This window comes from Canis lupus, chromosome 12 (assembly GCF_003254725.2).
Source record: "Canis lupus dingo isolate Sandy chromosome 12, ASM325472v2, whole genome shotgun sequence".
Lineage (NCBI taxonomy): Eukaryota > Metazoa > Chordata > Mammalia > Carnivora > Canidae > Canis > Canis lupus.
Window position 1 is genome coordinate 10,966,137 of NC_064254.1, and position 19,946 is coordinate 10,986,082.

At 46.0% G+C, this 19,946-nt stretch overlaps 1 protein-coding gene across 1 annotated transcript in view; it reads right to left on the bottom strand.

The window, feature by feature from the left end:
- TRERF1 (transcriptional regulating factor 1) overlaps positions 1 to 19,946 on the bottom strand; it is a 206,502-nt gene that overhangs the window by 6,836 nt on the left and 179,720 nt on the right. The window contains 5 exon segments of the mRNA XM_025418797.3: positions 307 to 518; positions 3,342 to 3,545; positions 9,473 to 9,583; positions 11,470 to 11,558; positions 19,115 to 19,190. Of these exon segments, the coding sequence (XP_025274582.1) occupies positions 307 to 518; positions 3,342 to 3,545; positions 9,473 to 9,583; positions 11,470 to 11,558; positions 19,115 to 19,190 (692 nt within the window).

Genomic DNA, 19,946 nt, shown 5'->3' on the forward strand with positions numbered 1-19,946 from the left:
AAGCGGGAATCAGAGTCCCACCCGCCATTTCTGAAGAAGAGTGAAGTTTTTGTTACTAGAGGTTTGCTCTGAAGATGTCTGTCCTTATGAGGCATTAGGATATCAGAACGACCATATTCTGAGTCAGAGACAAGGTCCACCCACCCTAAGGCACCGTGTTGACCGCAAGGATGATATGCGGGAGTATTTGGAGACACTGGGTTCTTTTTCTAGCTAAAGAAACCTCAGGCCATGTTGGCCTGGCCTCTACAGAGCAATTATTCATCACAAAAACTTAGATTTAGTCCCTGATCCAATTGCACCTACTTGCCACACTCCTTGCAGGGGAAGATGGTAGTGGGGTCTGTCTCACCGCTGGTGGTGCTGTGAGAGGGTGAGCTCTTCACTGAGCAGTACCCACTCTGGGCGTTGCCCGGCTTCTGCTTCCCAGAGGGGATGGCACCTCGGGCTTTGGTCACCTGGTTGGTGCCACCATGGATGCGGGCATGGCCATTCAGTGCCTGTCGGGAGCTGAACACCTGGGGAAGAAAGGGAGTGACATGACATCTACAGTCCTGAAAAGGAAATTAGGGTTATTAGTTACTCAGTGGTGAAACACATGATACTTGAAACAGTGTCTAATGACGACAGGGTATGCGGTTCTCATGTAAGCAAACTTTGGATATATGCACAAAAAGTCAAGGTCAAACACTACAGCTACAAACACTGTGCCCGTAAAAAAACACATTGTCGTTACAATCTGAAGACAAGAAGAGGTGCGGTGCAGTATGAAGGACAGAGCTACCGTCCAGAGGGGGGCCAGCACCTCTGTCTCAAAGGGAAGGCTGCTGGGCCATTTCCCCTCTGTACACCTGATTTTTTTTTCATCTGTAAGATGGGGGAGTTGACCAGCTTTCCATTTTTTTTTTTTAAATCGGCAATTATCTCTCCTCCCTCCCTCTTTTCTTTTCTCCTTTCTTTCATTTACTTCAACAAAACAAAACAAAAACAAATCATGTCTTGCTCAAAAGCTGGAAGTTAAAAGCAGAGGTGCTCTGGCTGAAATAGAGCCCGCACCCCAAAAGTGAGCCTCTTGGCTCAGCTCTATCTCCCCCCCCCATGGAAATCCCTTAGAGCCCCTAGAACAAAGTTGGAGAGACACTGGATTAGCTGCTCTGATAAATTCTGTACGTTATGGCCAAGCCTCAATTAGTGGCCAATTGTGGATGCAATGTTTCAGACTCCCAAGTTTTACTGCAGGTTGATAAAAAGAGGAAGGATCTGGACAGTGTTTTGAAGTGTGCCATAGAGCAAGCTCTCCCAACCTCAGTACTACTGACATTTGGGGCTAGACAGTTTTTGTTGCTGTGTTAAATAGGACATTTTGCAGCATCCCTGACCTCTACCCAGGAGAAGCCAACAGCACCTCTCCAGATTTATCGTAAATGTTGCCAGACATTGCCAAATGTTCTTGGGGAACAAAAATCATTCTCAGTTGAGTGCCACTACTGTAAAGAGATGCAATCCACTCCCCTGAATTCGAGGAGCCCCAACTTCCATCTTGTTAAACACATCAGCTAACAGGCATACCCACTGAGCTGTCGGTGGTTTGCTCTATGTGAAGTTCATGAGCTCTGTTTATGGTCTTACCAGAAAAAAAAAATTTATGGCTGATTTAGCAACCAAAGCCTCCAGGGTGAGGCAAGGAATAAAACCAACATGCTTTTTCCCTGTGAATTTTAAAAATCATTAAAAAGATCCAGTTTGCTGAGCATTTCTGATTGGGAAAAGTGAAAGATGACTTGACTTTCCCCTCAGTCAAGAATTTACTGTACACCAAAACTATGAATTGACAAGACAGTGAATTTCTAAACAAATTCATCCAGAAATACTGTCATTTAAAGTCACATCTTAAATGTGAGTGAACGGAAGCGCTCTATACAAAATGGAAATGATGTGGTGATGCTTCCAGGTCATTAAACATCAAAGAGACAAGCTAGCAATTTCTTATGTTCTCTTCAAAGCTAATGCAAAATGTATATATCTTTTTTCCTACTTCTTCATTTTCTTCTCAAACATAAATCAAGTGAATTTTTGCTTTAGTATCTAAATATTTTAAAGACTACTGCTTTCTCCATCTAAGTGACAGACTCATCAAGCAGCATTCAATACACTCTGGAAAACAGTATTGTCCTGGATAATAATGTACAAGCAGAGATGAACATCAGCTTGGAGAACACAGGGCTTCTGGTGAAGGAGGAACATTTTCATTTTCTGAGTAATACCTCTAGAACTCACCTGTACAGGTGTGCCTGGCTTTAAGAAATCTGATTCAGGAAAAGTTTAATAATTCAGGCTAGTGGAGGACTGGTGAGGGACTGAAAAGTCTAAAGTTAGCAACTTAAAAAAATATATATATCCTTTAAAATACACTGGGAGCCTTAGGCCAGGCTAGTGCAGACTCTGTAGGGCCTTCCTTAGTGCTAAGAATGATGAAATGGTGAATTTGTTTTATTTTAGCTAAATGATATTTCTTTCTTTTTTTTTTTTTTTTAAGATTTTATTTATTTACTCATGAGAGACACAGAGAGAGGCAGAGACATAGGCTGAGGGAGAAGAAGCAGGCCCTGATGTGGGACTCGATCTCAGGACCCCAGGGTCATACCCTGAGCCAAAGGCAGACCGACTCTCAACCAATGAGCCAACCAGGTGCTCCTCTAAATGATATTTCCAATGTACTTGAAAAGTACTAGGTTAAATAATCATAGACACCCTTTCGGTCTGTTTACATGATTAATTTGCTTAGTAAAATATTTTTGGTTCTCCCCCAAAGAGTACACAGGTACACTTTAGCTACACTGTTGCACTGACTTTCTCAAATTTCAAATTAATGACATTTGAATGAATAATACTGCAAACGTTCCAGACGGGTCAGATGGCCAGGAATGGGGATAATTCGTTATAAAAAGGTAAGCCTCCTCTGTGGGCTCCCCTGGGGCATTTACATGCATACTTACAGGGCCTGACCTCGAGTCACATGGCCCAGGGGAGTGGAGAGGCACCAAGAAACATGGGGTGTTAAGTCTTGGAGGCCAAGGCTCACTGCAGAACCATGCATTGCAGCGCTGAAGGGCTCTGGATCACATTCGTCCTGCAGGCAGGGACCTTCACTGTGGCCCCTGAGCATGCAGCACAGCAACATCTCCCCACTAGAAAAAGAGCCCATGGCAACGTGGAACCCTCTCTGTGAAGCTTTCCTTGCCAGAAGTGCACTGTTTTTAAAATGCACTGTCCTTAAAGCCAGACACCGCTAATTGCCCTCCTAGTCCCAGGTCCCCAGAGGATGATGCAGAGACACTTACAGCGCCACAGTTGGGCATCTCACAGATGAAGGAGCCAGAGGGCTGGCCGAGGGCCTGCAGGGGCGGCCCCTCCGCGGGAGCTAGCACAGGGCCTGGTGGTGGCTCAGGAGACTTGGGCACTTCACTCTCCTCTTCTCTTGTGGATTTCCTATCTTCCTCTGGGTCCTCCTCCTCCTCCTCTAACTCTTCCTCTTCTTCACTTGTCTGGCGGTAAGGCAATAAAAGCAAAAGAGGGGACATCACCCAAATGGCATTTTTAGTGATAAACAGTCATGGGCCAGAAGAGGAGAGAGGGGCTGAACACAGTGGCGGTGGAGGGCGGGGGGTGTCTCTCTGCCTGAAGAACGGTGACAGAGCCCCCTGGGAAGGGCCTACTGTCTCTACCAGGTCGATCATAGGACGCCTGGGGGCTTTGAGGTCCAGGAAGTCCCCCTGCTCCACTTTGGGTCCCCTCACCCACTTATATAAAAATATGCTAAGGCAGAGAGGAGAGATTTCTGTGTGTAGAATTTCTCCCCCTTCTTCAAGACCAGCAGGCCTTGAAACGGATTAAAACTCGCTTGTGAGCAGCCCTGTCTCCCCAGAGCAGTGAGGAGGGTTTTCAAGCACGCAGTGATACTGTGGAAACCCCTCTGGAGAGAGACTAAAGACCCATAAAATGATTTGTTTACAGGCCTTATGATACATTTCCATGCGAGATGCCCTACATGTCTGATTTGACCCACGGCCTGTGGATAACATGTAACCCACAGTGCTCTGATGGGCTCCTCCTTGCTCTTGTCAAAATAGAATCCAAGAGTGAATGGCAGTGACTTTTAGGAGAGAAGAGAGGAAGGGACGTCCCTCTACCCTGCTTTCTTTTTTTCTTTCTTTTTGAACTTTCATTATGCGCTTGGAGAAATGTCTTTCAGAGTCATTCTATGAAAAAGCACATGAAAAATATTACTCGCTGCTACTGGGTCCCTTCCCCCTTTTCCAGAACAGCAAACAGGTAGAGAACACAGCAGGAAGTCCTGCCTTCCCCAGAATTAACAAGGTAGTAAGTCCTTGGAGCAGCCTGGTGTCCTACTGTGGGAGGGCTGAAATGGAGGCCAGAAATGCAGGAGGCCCTCCTCCTACTTCTTGTTTAACTACATTACTCTGCTCTCTCTGTCTTCAAAGAGGGAGGCTGGCTCCTCCAGGCTGAGAAAGGACTGAGGCTCAGGGAGAGGGAGTTCTCGGTTATGTCAATCTTACTCCAGTTTCTGTTGCACAGCACTTCACAGTTTACAAAGTGTTTTCAAGTTTGCTGTTTTACCCAACCAGCTGGAAACATCCCCCCATTTTACAGATGAGGAAACAAAAGGCATGTCCTGCTGCCTCCAACCCTCACAGGTCAGTTGTATCTGCTAGGCTCTGCCTAAAGCACATGGGCTCCAGTCTGGTTTATCCCAGAGAGTGATGTAACCCTGGGGGAACCTACGATTCTTAGAACTCAGAAGCGAAAATTCCCGAAAAGGATGAAGATTTCTAAGAGTAGAGCAATACCCTGGGATTCAGAAACCACAGATTTCTCTCTCCAGTTTGGATTGGGGGTGGGGGAAAGACAATGCCAGTAAACATGGGGCGTTGAACACTCTGGCACTGTTCCACCGGGGTCTGCATTTAATATCATATATATGCATATTTGAGATGCTGCAGCAACAGGGTGTACTTAAGAAATGGCTTCAGTTTCCAGTGGGTTAGTTATGATTAACTAGTAATGATTACATTTGCTGAAAAGACTTCAATGAGTACAGATGTTGGCCTACTTCATTTCACAGAGTGATTCATGATATATGAGTTGAAGGTCTCCTATGACTTCAACTATAGTTGAAGGTCTCTTATGAAGGTCTCTTATGACACGGGTTGATTTAACTTAAATAGTCTGATTCCCATGTGAATCCATCATCTTTGAACCTCAAGGAGTTTCAGGTAAAACCACGTTATGTCGAACTCCCAACGGTTCACTCCATTCCTTTATAGAACTGGAACTTTGTGAACTCAAATATCGGCAGGCCATGGCCTCTAGCTAGGCACTTAAAATAGATTACACAATAACTTTTAATGACAATGGCATTTGTTATAGTGCTTGTTATAATTACAATTTTCTCACAATGACTTTTTTTTTTTTGCTTAAAAACTCTTAGAGATATTCCATATAGCCACAAAATTACAGATTAAATTATACTGTACTGTGATTATGAATGTCTCTGGAATTTAGATAGGTTTTATTTCAACTGGCAATCTATCTATACACGTTCACAAAATGATTTATCATCAAGCCATATGGCTTACCAAAGTGACTAAGAGATACGAAGATAGGAGGACAAAAATCCTAACATGTACAACTTTGTATCAACAAGTTGGCCATTTCATGATGTATTGTGAAATAAAACGTTAAATAATATCCCAAAATTGGTAGAAGGTGGGTAAATGCAAGATGTGGAGATGGTGATATATTTAACATGGTGCTTAAAACTTTGAGTGTCTGCAGTAAGAGTGTCTTGAGGAGGATAATTTCTTATTTCTCAGGCATGCAAATGGAATTCGCATTATGAGACACTTGTAAGTTAAAATACAAATGCTTGACAGCCCAAATTTACTCAGAGACACAAATCTGAGTGTCACAGTTACTGATGATGATGGTGATGGGGATGAAAACATGTTGAATGCCTGCTATAAATCAGGCACCACACACATACACACATAACGTGTGCACACATACATATACACAAAATTTCTGGTGTGCATGATAACCCTGTACAAATTTTCCTTTTTTAAACAAATGAGGAAATTGGCCAAAGAACAATTTTCCCCAAGGTCACATAGCTGGTAAAGAAGTTGGATTGAGATTGAAACCTAAACTATGTGATTTCAAAACTTTGGCCTTCTCCATTTATTGGGCCCGTAGCAAAAGTCCACAGGGGAACAGGTGTCCATCTGCACACAGTTTAGATTTCCAGCCCAAACATGGAGATCCTAAACCCCTCAAAACCATTGGAAACAGCTACCTATAAATGTCAAAGGGTCGCAGGAGATTTTCCAAGCACCCCGTCAGTAGACCATGTTGTAGTAACTTAGGTGTTCAGATCACGAGTGAGCTTTGCCCTTGGGAGTCCTGACTGCTGTCTTCCAAAGTCAGTTGTTTTCTCACTTAATTTCTTGAATTGTGCTGAATTTACAAGCAGATTCACAGATTGGCCCTGATTGGGAGTATGAACTTGGGCAGGAGACAGGAAGGTGTGATCAGCACTCTCTGCCTCCATGTCCTTAATAGAGCTCACCCAGTCCCCTCCTTTTGCCTCCAAGGTGGTAGGGTCTGTTGTGGCCTCAGGCCAGAAGTCTACTCAGCGGGGTAAGCTACTGTGTTATGTTGGCCTTCTGACTACCTAAAGAGCAGCCATTCCTCCCAAACTCTCCTTTCCCTTCTCCCCATAGAAGTCCCTGAACTACCTGAGTGTGTTCCATCATATTCCATCAGGAATGAAATACTGAGGACCTATGATCAGGAAGCTATCCCAGGTGTCCAGGCAGGCCAAGAAGACAAAGGGCAGGACCCTGGTGGCAGGACTCAGGACTATGCCTTCTGCACCCTCCTCATTTCTTGCATGATCCCAATTTTTCATCTCTACTTTGCAAACTTTCCTTAGAAGACTGACTGTGCCTTCACAGTGACTGAAAGGGAGCTGTGAGCTACCATGTTAATGCTGGCCTTAAATCGAGACTTTTTTTTTTTTGGTGGGCCTGAGTCATCTTTGCACACAGCTTTTTGTTTTCCTTAAGGTAACAAAGGTGGGGATGCTCCTGATCCAGCTTAATGCTGGCACCTGGCAAATAAGCCCAAGAAGGTGTGGTCTCTTGGGCATCATCTTAAACTCTCCTCCTCAGTCTGAGGCTACATGCTGGCCTGGGCCTTTCTGCACCATTTCCAGAGCGCTAGTGGCCCACAATGGCACCTCTTCCTCAGATGGTAACAACTTCCTTAGCAGCAATCCCCTGCTCTGAATCCCTCTGTTCACCCCAACTCCCTGTAGTGAGTTCAGAGAGGGACCGTTGCTATGGTCCACAGTGACTCCTATCTGGGAATGACGTTCATTCAATTCGTTCAACAAATATTTAGAGTAGCCATATGATGCCAGGAACTCCTCTAGGCACTTGGTAACACACAACTGGAGAGACATAATTTTGCCTTAGGAAACCATATCCTCTGATTTTGCCTTCTTCCAAAACAGGACTCTGACAGAGCCCAGAATACTTCAGAACTGAAAGGGACTTTCCAAATCATCTAAACCATCTGCTCCATTTTATAGGTCAGGAGGGTTAGGAGCCAGGTCCCCGATCGGCAAGGGCAGGATTCTTCATGCTTCCTTGTTTGCTGTCTAGGCCACTCATTTGTAAAGTAATGCTCTGCGTGACCTTAGGTACCCCTTTCTTTCCCTCTTTGGGTCTCAAAGCTCTGCCTGTAGAATGGTGGAGCTGGATGAGAGAGGCTGGCCCTATCCAAGCCCTTCTGGTTCTTGTCTTACTTTGCTTGCACACTCTTGGAATTCATGCTAAAGCTTCTATTTGTGTATGCCACTTCTTCCCAACTTCAGTGTATGCTCCTGGTGTGTGTGTGATGACAGAGGCCAGTTAACATCCTTGGGTCACCCGTAGCACCACATACATATCGTTGTTTACATTGTGGGAATTCAACTGCTTTCAGCTGATTGAACCAGAAGAGGCCACATTGCTTTTTTAAACATCAGACCACAGGTGAGAGCAATGCTATACAGTTCTGAGACAACACTGCTTCAACCACTCAAACAAAAGCCCTGGTCATGTGAAACCGTGAACACAGAACACCATTATCTTGGATACGGATGCTGATTTCTTCTTGATATCTGGTCTGAACATAAATTCAAATATGTGTGTATATTTCATAGCTAGGATCATTCTTAGGTAGGAACTTGGACCTTGGGGCATTAATGAGTCCAAGTTTTTATACTTCTCTAAAAGAATTTGCATTTGACTGCTCTTAAGTATCACACAGGGAATCAGCCAACATGCTCACCAGCCATTTGACCTGGCTAAGTTATCTAGGCTCTGTGCCTCAGCTCCCTACCCGACAGATTGGCTATGAGGATTAAATGAGTCAGTATCCATAAAGGGCTTAGCACAATGCCCGATACATAGAAAGTGCCATTTAAGTGTCTGTTAAAGAAAATAAGCCACGAATGTGCCAGCACTTACAACTGGGGCATGATTGGGAATGAAAGTATAATCACAGATATTCACAACAACCATGAATTCCAAACACTTTCCCCAATGGTGACAGCCTGGAGTTTACTAATCTGTTGTAAGACATGCCATTTTCACACACCCATGCATGACAGATAATGTTTTCCACAATGTGTGATTTCCCCTGGCTATGGATGCAGAAAAAAAGAGTTAACCATAAGGACAAAAGTGATAGTAATTACTGAAGCCATGCATTAGGAGTTCAGAGACGATTTCAAAGTCTTTAAGTCTTTAGTGTATTATGTCTTTAGTGTATACTTAATACACAGACAACTTTGGATCATCTGCCACTGAAGGAAATCAGTCGAGGATAAATAGTGATTAAGGATTAGAATAACACACACACACTCCTAACTATTCCTCAATAATTGAGAATTCCTGGCACTATCTAGAGGCCAGAGCTCCTCCTTGGTCGTGCTTAAAGGATGCTGTGGTAAAATCCGAGGGCTCTGGTTCTCTGGTTAGCAGCACCTCTGATGTGGTGGATCAGGGAAGATATCCTGGGCTGTCAAAGGCACCCACTTATAAGGCATCGAGTCAAGGCTGGGACTACTCTGGGTTCACTCCCTTGACCCTGCCTGCCTTGAAAGAAAGCCAAGCCAGTCCTCATCCACTTAACTGACCACTAAGGTATGGGGCAAACCCAGAACCACCTTCCTTCTGCATTTCTGTGCCAGGAAGTCGAGGCCTGAATCCCACAAGGGAGTGGGCCTGTCACCCGCTCACTGTCGTCACCTCAGTAAAGCTGAGCCAAACACCAGCCACTTACTAACCTGGGTGTGGGGCGGGAGCGGGGCCCGCATAAGCAGCGACTGAGCAGCTTCACTCACCACAGAATCATCGATTTCTGCGAGGCGTGTCCGGTGTTTCCGCCCCAAGCGCATTATCTTTTTCCACGTGTAGTAGTACTCCACACACTGAGCCACTGTCTTAGACTTCACCTGCCGGGAAAGCCATCTCTAGATCAGCTCGGCAGCACACAGCGCATATCAAGCCGCAGGCTTTTGTGAAAAGTTAATTTTGTAATAGGTACTAGATGTTTGCAATTCAATAAAGAAATGTAGATAGTGAAAAACCTCCTTCTGGGCCTGGTCTCCCTCCATGTAGTTCTCACCTCCCACCCCTGTCACACAGCTAGCCCCTCTTCTTAATTTCTTCGGTATCATTCCAGAATCTCTTTGTGCATATACCAAAGAACAAGAAAGCGTATTTCTTCTCACAAAAGGTGGCATGCTGTCTATGCTGTTTTGCAACTTGATTTTTCTAACAATATAGCCTGAAGATTTTTTTTTCATGTCGGCCCATAGAGAGCTCATTCTTTTTTTTTAACCCATAAAGCAGCATGCTTTTTCATTTAATTCGCTTGAGCGTACGTGGCTCTCTGGCTAGTTGACCTTCAAAATCTATTTATGAAAAATGTGCCTTAGTAATCGAACAGGAATGTAAGGCAAAAGTTATGACGACAAGAGCTTAGTTTCTGCAGGAAACAAACCTTGCCCTGACCTCCCTCAAGGGGGCAAAGGTACATGTGTTCTAAAGAGAAAAAAAAAATGCTGTTGTGTAGTTCCTGTATCTCCAAGCTCAAGGGGGGGTTCAATAATGTGGCTTTTCTGGAGGCAGATAAATGGCTGGCCATACTTCTGGAGGTGGGGAACCAGCCACCCAAACCGTGAGAGATGAGGGGCAACACCAGAAGTCCTGTCTTCCTGAAGATGCCTCCTTCACATCACTCTATACCTTGAATTGCTACATTAGAGCTGCTCAGGGAGTGGGGACATTGTCTTGGAGAGTGCCTGTTGAAAAAGCCATGTCGCCTGGCAAGCACCATACATGACACAACACATGATTGGTCAACAAGGTGTAGCCCTGCAAGGTGTGGGGAGGGCCTCTGACAGGTCAGGAGGTTTCCTTTTGAGGTCCCCTCTCAAAAAAGAGGAGAGTATGGAAGCTGCTGAGCTTACGGGGGCAGCAAAGAGTGTGGTGGCCTCCAAGGTAGGGTAAGGCAGGGGTGAATACAGATCTGCAGAGAGGCAGGTGGGAGAGAAGAGTCTGCCTGTTTTGATTCTTGTCCATCAGGAAGGCCCTAGATTAGGGACAGGAGATAGACACCCACTGGGTGGCACTGGCTTGACCCAGCCCAGAGCCAGTGGGAGCTGTTACCTGAAAGCTCTGTTCTCTGTGAACTTGAACATTTTAATGACTTTAATAACACAATATGGCTCCATTGTTCACGGACTTTCTGAAACACTCTTGGAATCATTTTAACTTTTAGCCTGAACCACCTCTTAGCCAATTAAGGCCTATGAAGTTCATTATCTGCTATAGAAGTGCGATTTTGTGTAGAAGAATTCTATTTTGTTGTGAGATGCTGTATATACAAAATATTGTTTTTATTACTACTGTCATCATGATTACAGGTCCAACACCAGAAACTCTGCTACTGGCTAGGGGGAAGGCACACATCTTCCCTTATCCAATGTCTCAGAAAAAAATGGTCAAAACACGATAAATCTGTCAAATATACATGAAATAAGTTATGTAAATGGTAAACCAACAGGCCCAGTTCTATTTATTCTGATAGATTATAAATTACATGTATTTATTAAAATAAATATATAACCCCCTACCACTGTGTCCAAATAATCTAGGTTCTCCTTCTTCAGTATATCCCGAAACTGGAACAACCCTAACATCCTCCATCAGAGAGAGGCGGGAGACATCCTTTTTGTGAGAGTGTTCAACAAGTATCAAATATTTCTGTTATGTCTTTAGATATAGAAGTTCCCAACTTCAATTTTAAGTGAGTGACTGGAAAAAGCATGCTTACCATCTTCTGTACAAAAATAAAGTCTTTGCTGTAAGTGGCTAGTGCTTTATTAAACAGTTTTCTTTCGAGGGAGGTCCACTTGTCCGAACCTACAACAGAACAGAAACATCATAAGAACACACAAAGTTCTCCCTACTTTTAGGTGCTGGTTTACTTAGTTATATTACAAAACACGACTGTTTAGAAGTGATATAATCCATATCCAACTCTTGTTTGAACAAAAAGCCAACATAGTGTAATGGTTAGCAACCCTGATGCCTGGGTTCAAAATCCCAGCTATGTAAACTTGACGTTGGCAAGTTACTGAACCCAAGACTCAGTCTGGTTACCTACAAATGGGAATAATTCTAATTGTCCTTAGCTTTTGTGATTTTTGCAAAGGTGAAGGAAGATAACGCACCACAAGTGCTTAGTTTAGTAACTGGAAGGCAGTGAGTGCTCAACAAATTGTAATTCTGCTGTTCAAGACTGCAAGTGTTCATGTAGTAAGTGCTCCTCAAGATGTGGCAGCTTCGGCAATCTCCACCCTCAAGATGCTCACCATCTAGTGGGGAGAAAAATCAGGAGCCCATGGTGTTCAGGGTAATGGCTGCAATGATGAGGTGGAGGGCATGTGCCAATGGGGCACAGAGAAGCAGCCTCATGCTCAGGTTAGGGTCAGGCTTCCAGGTAGAGAAAAATACCTGAGCTGAGTTTTAAAGGACACACAGAAGCAGTTCAGGCAAGAAGGAGATGGAAAAGAATTCTGGGGAGAAAAAGTGGCTGAGACAAAAGTGAGAGGCAAGAACAAGATGATGCATTCATTCATTCAGCAGGTATTTATTAGGTGTCTACTACATGCAAGACACTGTGCTAGGAAAAAAACCCACCAAACCCAAGCATTTCTAAGTGCTTACTATGTGCCAGATTCTAAGTACTTGACGGGTATTAGTCATTTGGCTCTACCAATAACCCTGGTAAGATTGGCATTACTGTTACCCATTTTACAGATGAGGAAATGGAGGTGTTCAGAGAAGGAGCAGTAGTCCAGTACAGTTTATCTAATAAACTCCTGGCAAGCAGATGAGGCTGGAGAGGGGAGTGGGGCCATCCCCTTGATAGATCTGCAGACTGGTGAGGAAGAAGCCCAGAAATCCTGGGTTGGTGCATCTGCCTTGGTGGCTAAACTTGATTTTCACATTTTTTTAACCTCCATAAATGAGAAAGCATGATATGCAGATCATCATATGGGTGATCTTGGCCTGTTCGGGGTAAGAAATAAAGCTTACTTCTAAGATAAGTCCTATTTCTAGGGGCTCCAGGGAAGGCTCAATTCCTGTGGCTGTTTGCAGAAAACTCTGCCTCATTTTTCTGGTTGAGTTCTCCACATCTGATTCTTTGGATACATGGTTGGCCCTCTGACATTCCTCCACGTCTCAGAGCTATAATCCACCAACCATAGTACTTGCCTTCCTCACCAGGATAAGCCCAGGATTTTCCTGGTTGACTGTTGAAGATGAACATACAGGAAACCTGAACTGTTTCTCCCCTTGGAAGATTCAGCCAAAATTAGTGACTCAGGTTCCTTGAGAGAATATGTGAGTGTGATATAAACTCAGATTTCTGAAATAAACACTTTCTCCGTGTGACGGAGCGATGGGTCCCCAGATCAATATGCTCTGCAGAGTTGTACTGGTTCAGACCTCCAAAGCACAGGGCCACCACCACCTGATTTATTTGGTTTGTAAGTTTATCTGTTTATTTCCAGAAAGAAAGTGGCTTTCTGATCAATTCTCAGCAGAAAGAAGCATCTTCCACAGGTTCTGGAGATTGGGACATCTCTGGCTGTGTAACCATCACAATAGGGAGAAGAGAGGCTGGGTGAATTAAGCAGCTTTGCTGAAGTGGACATAAGCAGAGGAGGTCAGTGGGATTTGGGTTTCTAGAATGGTCCCATCAGTGTTCCTCAAATTCTGTCTAATATTCAAGGCCTTGGGGTCCCAGCAAGCATATGTTCCCGTTGCTCAGGAGCAGAGGTAGAAAGAGACGGAAAGGATTACCAACAATTTAGTTGAAGGACCAAAGAGCAGCCATGGTTTCCTTTAGGTATCCATCAAAATAGCAAAGAGGTAAGAGGAATCAGAAATATAATGGTGGTGGGGACGCCTGGGTGGCTCAGTGGTTGAGGGTCTGCCTTTGGCTCAGGGCATGAACCCAGAGTCCTGGGATCAAGCTCTGCATCTAGCTCTTGGCAGGGAGCCTGCTTCTCCATCTGCCTATGTCTCTGCCTCTCTCTCTCTGTGTCTCTCATGAATAAAAAAAATCTTAAAAAAAGAAATATAATGGTGGAAGAGGATCATGATGGGGATATGTCACATCAGGTGAATCCCTGGTCAAGCTACCCTGCTGCAGGTCCAAAGCCCATGCAGCTCTGGGTTGCATCTCAGGTGGGGAATTAGGGGACATTTTGCTGATGGAAACACCCAACTAGATCAATGAGAATCCATTCCTCTGTCAGCCAGACAATACGTTTCCTAAGTTAGAGTGGAGCTCTGGGACCTGGTGAGACACTAACAGGGCCATGCATCCTTCTCAGGCCAGCACATAGTCTCTCTGGTGTGGATACACTTGCTTCCACCACATGCCAGGAGAGGAGTCGTCATCTGCTTACTGCCCAAGAAGCAGTGTTAAAACACCCAAGTCTACTTTTAAGAAAGGGTCCCTTCATGCCTCTAGATGGCTTGCTAGCTGCAACCCCATTGGATGTGAAGGAGCTTCCTGGACCATCTGTTATGGGCGACCCCAAGCCTCATGGGGGAAGGGAATTCCTCCTGACTCCTCGGTGGTTTTTAGGGCTGCTTCTCTGTGATGGGGTCTTCGGTCTCCCCATCTGAGAGCATTCATTCTGAACCACCGGTCCTGGATTAGAACGGGCTGCATTTTCCTGCTCTGAGGGTTTGCAGGGGCCACAGCAGGGGCATGTGCTCAGAGAGTAAAAGATGGCTCTTCTATGTAGTCCTGTGGGTTGCGCTTTAGTGCACAAGATAGTATTGTGTACACGTATCTGTCCAACAAGGGCGTCTATGAAGTGAGAGGCAGAGTCAAGCAAATCCATTCTTACGCTCACATTAGAGCAGGGTCCATCTTCCTGACCTCCTGGTCATGAGATTGCCCAAGGGGGTGAGAATCCACCCTTGGGCTCCTGGGCTGAATTTCCAGGCCCAAGCCTAGAAACACCTGAATGTGCTTTTCCCAGATAAAGTCACTGTGCTGTGAAAAAAGGGGTGACTTCAGTCAAGAGACTACAATCTGCAAATCCAGTTCTGCCACAGGAATCATCCTGTGGTCTCAGGCAAATGTATTCCACTTCTCTGGCTCTCAGTTTCCTCTTCTCTGACAGACAGCAGCCTTTGATCCTAGGTAGGTGCACAACGAATGTCACTGGCCACTTGCGGAAGGGATTCCAAGTCAGCCCACATCTATGGGATACACACTATCCTCTGCTGACGTGCATTCATGGCACTGGTATTCCTTGTTCTGCATGGGTCCAATCCCACAGCCTTACTCCTGGCTGCTGGTCGCCCCCCTTCTTCTACTGTATCCCCGAAATTCCTTCTGTAATCCCGTGAAGCAAAGGCTCAGGAATCTCATTCCTAGAAGGCTCTGTCAGGAGCACTTTCTTCATTTGTAGACACAGTTCTAAGCCAGCCCTTCCTGGATTCTGTGCCTTGGATCAAGTCCAAGATAAAATGCAAAACCGAGGCAAGGGGCTGCCTCTAACCCTCCCCTTGCTCTGCCCTTTCTTCCTCTCCAGGATCCCTGCTGTCCACTCAGCAGGCACGCAGGGTTAGTGGGCTGACATTCCCCCAGTGCTCATTTGTCCTACCTGGGGATTCCTGGCTATTGGGCTGTTATCAGCAGGGGCCCCTAACAAGCCGATTAAGGCTAATTACAAAGGGCCTAATTAACTGAGGAAACTGGTGCTGGAACAGTATCCAGAGGAAAAATGTTCTGAGCTTTGGTTGCTGGGAAACAGGCTCTGGACTGTGGCTAAATTTGGGGCGATCTATAGCGAACCCAGGCAATTAAAAAGAGACATGGAGCGGTGAGAGAATTGGGCTCAGGATCTTTTACAGAGGGCCCTTCCGTCGTCCTCTCAAGACTGAAAAAACTTTTGTGATGGTGCTGTTATCGCACATACACAAGGAAGATACATTCACTACGGGAAAAGGGGGACTGTTTTTAAATCAGATCTTTGCTTCTGTGAAAGGTTTTCCACAGTGGGTAAAGGCTGAATAATTTTTTTAGGAGTAGAGGGAGAAGTTGGTTGCTGCCAAAGATCCCCCTGGAGGCAAAAGGAAGGGAGGCCTCCATCTGAATCCAGGCCTCGAGCCTCGAGCTCGTCCAAGGACCCTTTCTTTACCAGTGTTGTGTCAGGCAAAGCCAGAGAGTAAGCATTAACTCAGGTCCTGCCCTTGAGGTGACTACTCTCCAGCCAGAGACATGAACTAAGAATGCCTGGAAAATGACATCACAGCTGTGTTTCTTGCAAAGTATTCTCTTGAGTACGTAGTTCTGTCTCCTCGTCAAACAGGACAGCTTCCAAGACAGAGAACAAGACTTCGCTAACCGATTGTGTATTTCCTCCAGGAATCCTGCAAGTCCAGAGTCAGGTCAGGGTTTGGGACCCAGGAAGAGCCTGGACTAGGCTGCGAGCCAGACAGTGGCCTCTGCTGCACCCTTGCCAGGAAGCATAAGGCCAGTGTCCGCACCCATCTGCAGGAATGACCAGTTCGATGGAAAAACCAAGAATGTGCAAGCTGCTTAATTATAACCAGGCGTCCTCTCACCCTAACTCCCCCATGCTCAGGCCTTCTACACCCAACCAACTACTAGCTGGGAGCCTCTGCAAACTGCTACCCACACATGGGCGGAGGGTGCTCAGAAAGGGCTGGACTGTGTGGATTAGCACACTGGGGGCCACTGCAATGATACCTTCCTTTCTCCGAGGATCTTGTACAGGCCTCCTCTAGCCTTGGCAAGCTGCTCACCCACACTAGTATCTCTCTGGGCCCAATCACTGGTCATTTTTTCCTTTTCTTACTGAATGGTTTGGGATGGGGTGGGATAAGTCATAAATAAAGTAAGGGAAGTGATTTTCATAGGCCTGGGTCTCTGTCTCCCCCAAACTTGTAGCCTCTGTCTTCTAGTTCAGTTGTTCTGCTTTGCCTCCAGGGCAGGGAGCTGGGGCGGGGTGACACATTGGCACGGCCACGGAGCCAAAGCCAAAGGCAATCCAGAAGATAGTGTTCCGGTGATGCTGACTTGGCCTCACAGAGTCCTACTGGAGAGCAACCCAATAGGGCACAAAGGATAGGGCAGGACAAGGTCATGGGGATGGGATTCACCTATACTCTGGAACCAAACTGAAGGAAGGAGGCAGTGGCTGATAACTAGGACATGTGATGGGGGTATACTCTGGGGTCTCCTCTGGGGCCTGGAAGGGAACTATTAAGGGATGGAGTCAGGCTAGACTCTAGGGACCAGTGACCTCTGATCTTTATTCATAGTTCTATAAGATTCCCCGGGGTCCAATCTGTGATCATGTCCTGGAGAAGGCAGATGTCTGGCAGACAGGTGAGCACCCTTTTCTTGGAAACACATGGCTAGTGGAATACCAACCCTTCACACCTCAGGTCCACCTCTCTTGCCTCCAAGGGTTGAAAATTCCAGAAGGCAACAGAATGCTTCCTGGTTTGCCTGAGTGGGAAGGAGTCTGAGGATGGGCAACATATTAGCTGGACCCCAAAAGATTGGTAATTTTAGCAGAGTTTAGTTTCAAAATTCTTACTATTATTTTAGTATTTTTGTTTTGATTTGTTTGGGGTGGCGGGTGGCTTCTAGTCCATAGCTTTCCAAATTATGTCATGACACACATAAAACAATCTAATACTTGCTTGGCAGAGTGGGAAGAACTGGAGGGGGTCTGGGTCTCAGACGAGGTTGCTCACAGCTGGAGCTGACCATCCCAGAGGCGCCGGCCACCCTGGTCACCCCAAGGGTGAGTGCAGCTACAGCAGATGGTTGGGAAGCTCCCTGTCATCAACTGTCTCGCCCACTATACAAAGAAGCCTGAGACAGGCTCCAGGAGGCTGGACAGCCTGTCAGGGCTTAATGGGCAACAGATGACACTGGGAATTAAGAGGACTGATTGTTTCCATGGCAGATTAGGGAGGACTCCCACATCTTCCTACCCACACTTGGGGCAGACCAAGCAGGAAGTGATGGAGAAAATATTAAGAAACTGGCTCCCTTAGGCCCTAGTTAAATGACAGATTTCTTATTCCTGTATCCATTTTGTGCCTGCCTAGTCGGGTAGAGGCCTGCATGCTGACAGGGATCTACAGGCAGACATCCAGGGCTGTCTGTGCTCAGGTAAGCGGCTTCTGCGGCCTTTCCTCCCTGTGATGACAGGCAGGAAAGTTGGCTCATGAGAGGGGCAGAGTGAGTGTGGCAAAGTGTGGTGGGCACGGTGGGGTGCCCATTGAGGACACTCTAGTATTTGTAGAGCAGCCCTCACATGGTAGGCCCATCTAGCTGCCTGGACTGAGGACTAGAAAAGGTTTGACCAGGCCCCAAGCCCACTTAAGTATTTAGTACATTGGAGGATTTGGCCTCCTGTGAAATGGAGAACCTAGGCAGGCTCAGGCTCATGGAGAATCATCTCAGAATGGATGGATCAAAATGTTGATTTCGACTTCATTTTGTCACCTCAGGCACCCAGACCTGTTGTCTTCTCTCTTCATGATTCGTACTATTCAACTCTCAAAAGTGTTTTCTCCTTCCTCTTTATTGGTGATGCCATCATTAACCCACACCCTCGCAGAACACACTCTGTATATGTACATGTGTGTGTATATCATGCATATGTGCAAACATATAACATACGTATATGCAGGCGTATATACACACGTGTATATGTATACCACACGCATACGTGTATGTCTTTCTCCTGCCATGAGTGTGATCTGTTGATTACTACTTCCTCCTCACACTCCAAAGTGCATGAGGAAGGATTCCGTCTGTCTGTCATAGTCACTGTTTTATCTTAGTACTTAGCAGTTTCTTGCATGCAGCAAATACTAAAAAAATAATTATTCAACAAATGAATAATAAAAGCTACTAGGATATGCCATGTACTGCGCAACATTTACTATTTGTAATCATCACAAAAGTGCTGTAAGGGATGGAGTAGGAGCCCCGTTTCACAGGTGAGGAGACTAAGGTTCCAGAAGGCCAAGGATGCAGGCAAGATCTGAACCCATGTCCACTGATTCCAAAGCCAAGGGGCTGCTGAGTGTTGTCTCTGTGCTGTCCCCTCTCTGGCTCCTTCCCCAGACGCACCAGTCTCACTGCCACACATGCAGGCACCGCCCACGATCACCCAGCTCCTGGCACATCCACAAGGGGCAGGACTCCATACAAACACCCAATAGTACTCAGCCAACAAATACAATTGCCCCACCAGCTAGGCCCCAGAAGGCCTTGAGCTCACAAGGGGTGATTAGGATGGGACTGGTCTATCCGTTATTAAAAGCGACATCACCACACATGCAAAGAGCCTGCTCTCGGGAAGCAATGGGGCACAAGGCTCCTGGCCACCTACCGGCATAGTGGTAATTTGCTAAAGGATGACATTTTAACCTGACTGGCTTCCGCAGCAGCAGCATTTCCAGAGCAGCCTGCAGATAGATCCATGGGAGAGAAAAGGTGAGAGTCAGTAATGGGTCTGTGTGCCATGGGCAGAGCATTACCTAAGGAGGAAAAGGAGTCAGCAGTGCACAGCCAGGAGTTGGGGGTGGTGGAAGGAAAACCAGAGGGGAGCTCCCCTAACTGGGGCTTCCTTTCTGGCCAACAGGACTCGGCATTCAGATACCTCCCCCTGCCCATGCCTGCTGCCAATTGGTCATGTTTGAGAAAAACACAGGCGGCAGTGGAGACCCCACTTCTTCCTTGGTGAAGGCCCCAGCCTCAGGGAGATAGTGCGGCCTCCTCTGGATGAAGACTGAATCTTGGGGAAAGGCTCCAAGGAAATGAGCAGGTGATTTATAAGTGTTTTTGCAGAAAAACCGCATTTCATTACAACTTTAACATAAACGGTTGTATTGTAATAACTGTATTATATATACATTGTCCAGAGGGCCCAGCTAAAGAACCCTTTCAAATATGCCTCCTTCAGCCTCATCAACTTTAAAAAGAAATGGTGCATGTGGAATTGTAGATGGGAACAGAAGATGGGTTAGGGGCAGAGAAAGGTCTAGAGCCTTGCTTCTTCAAGTGTGGGTCATGGACCAGCAACACAGGGATCCGCTGGTAGCTGGTTAGAAACACAGAACCTTGGGCCCCACGTCCAGAGTTGCTGAATAAGAATCTGCATTTTAACAAGATGCCCCAAGTGATCTGTGTAAAAGTAAAAGTTTGAGAAGTGCCTCTTTGCA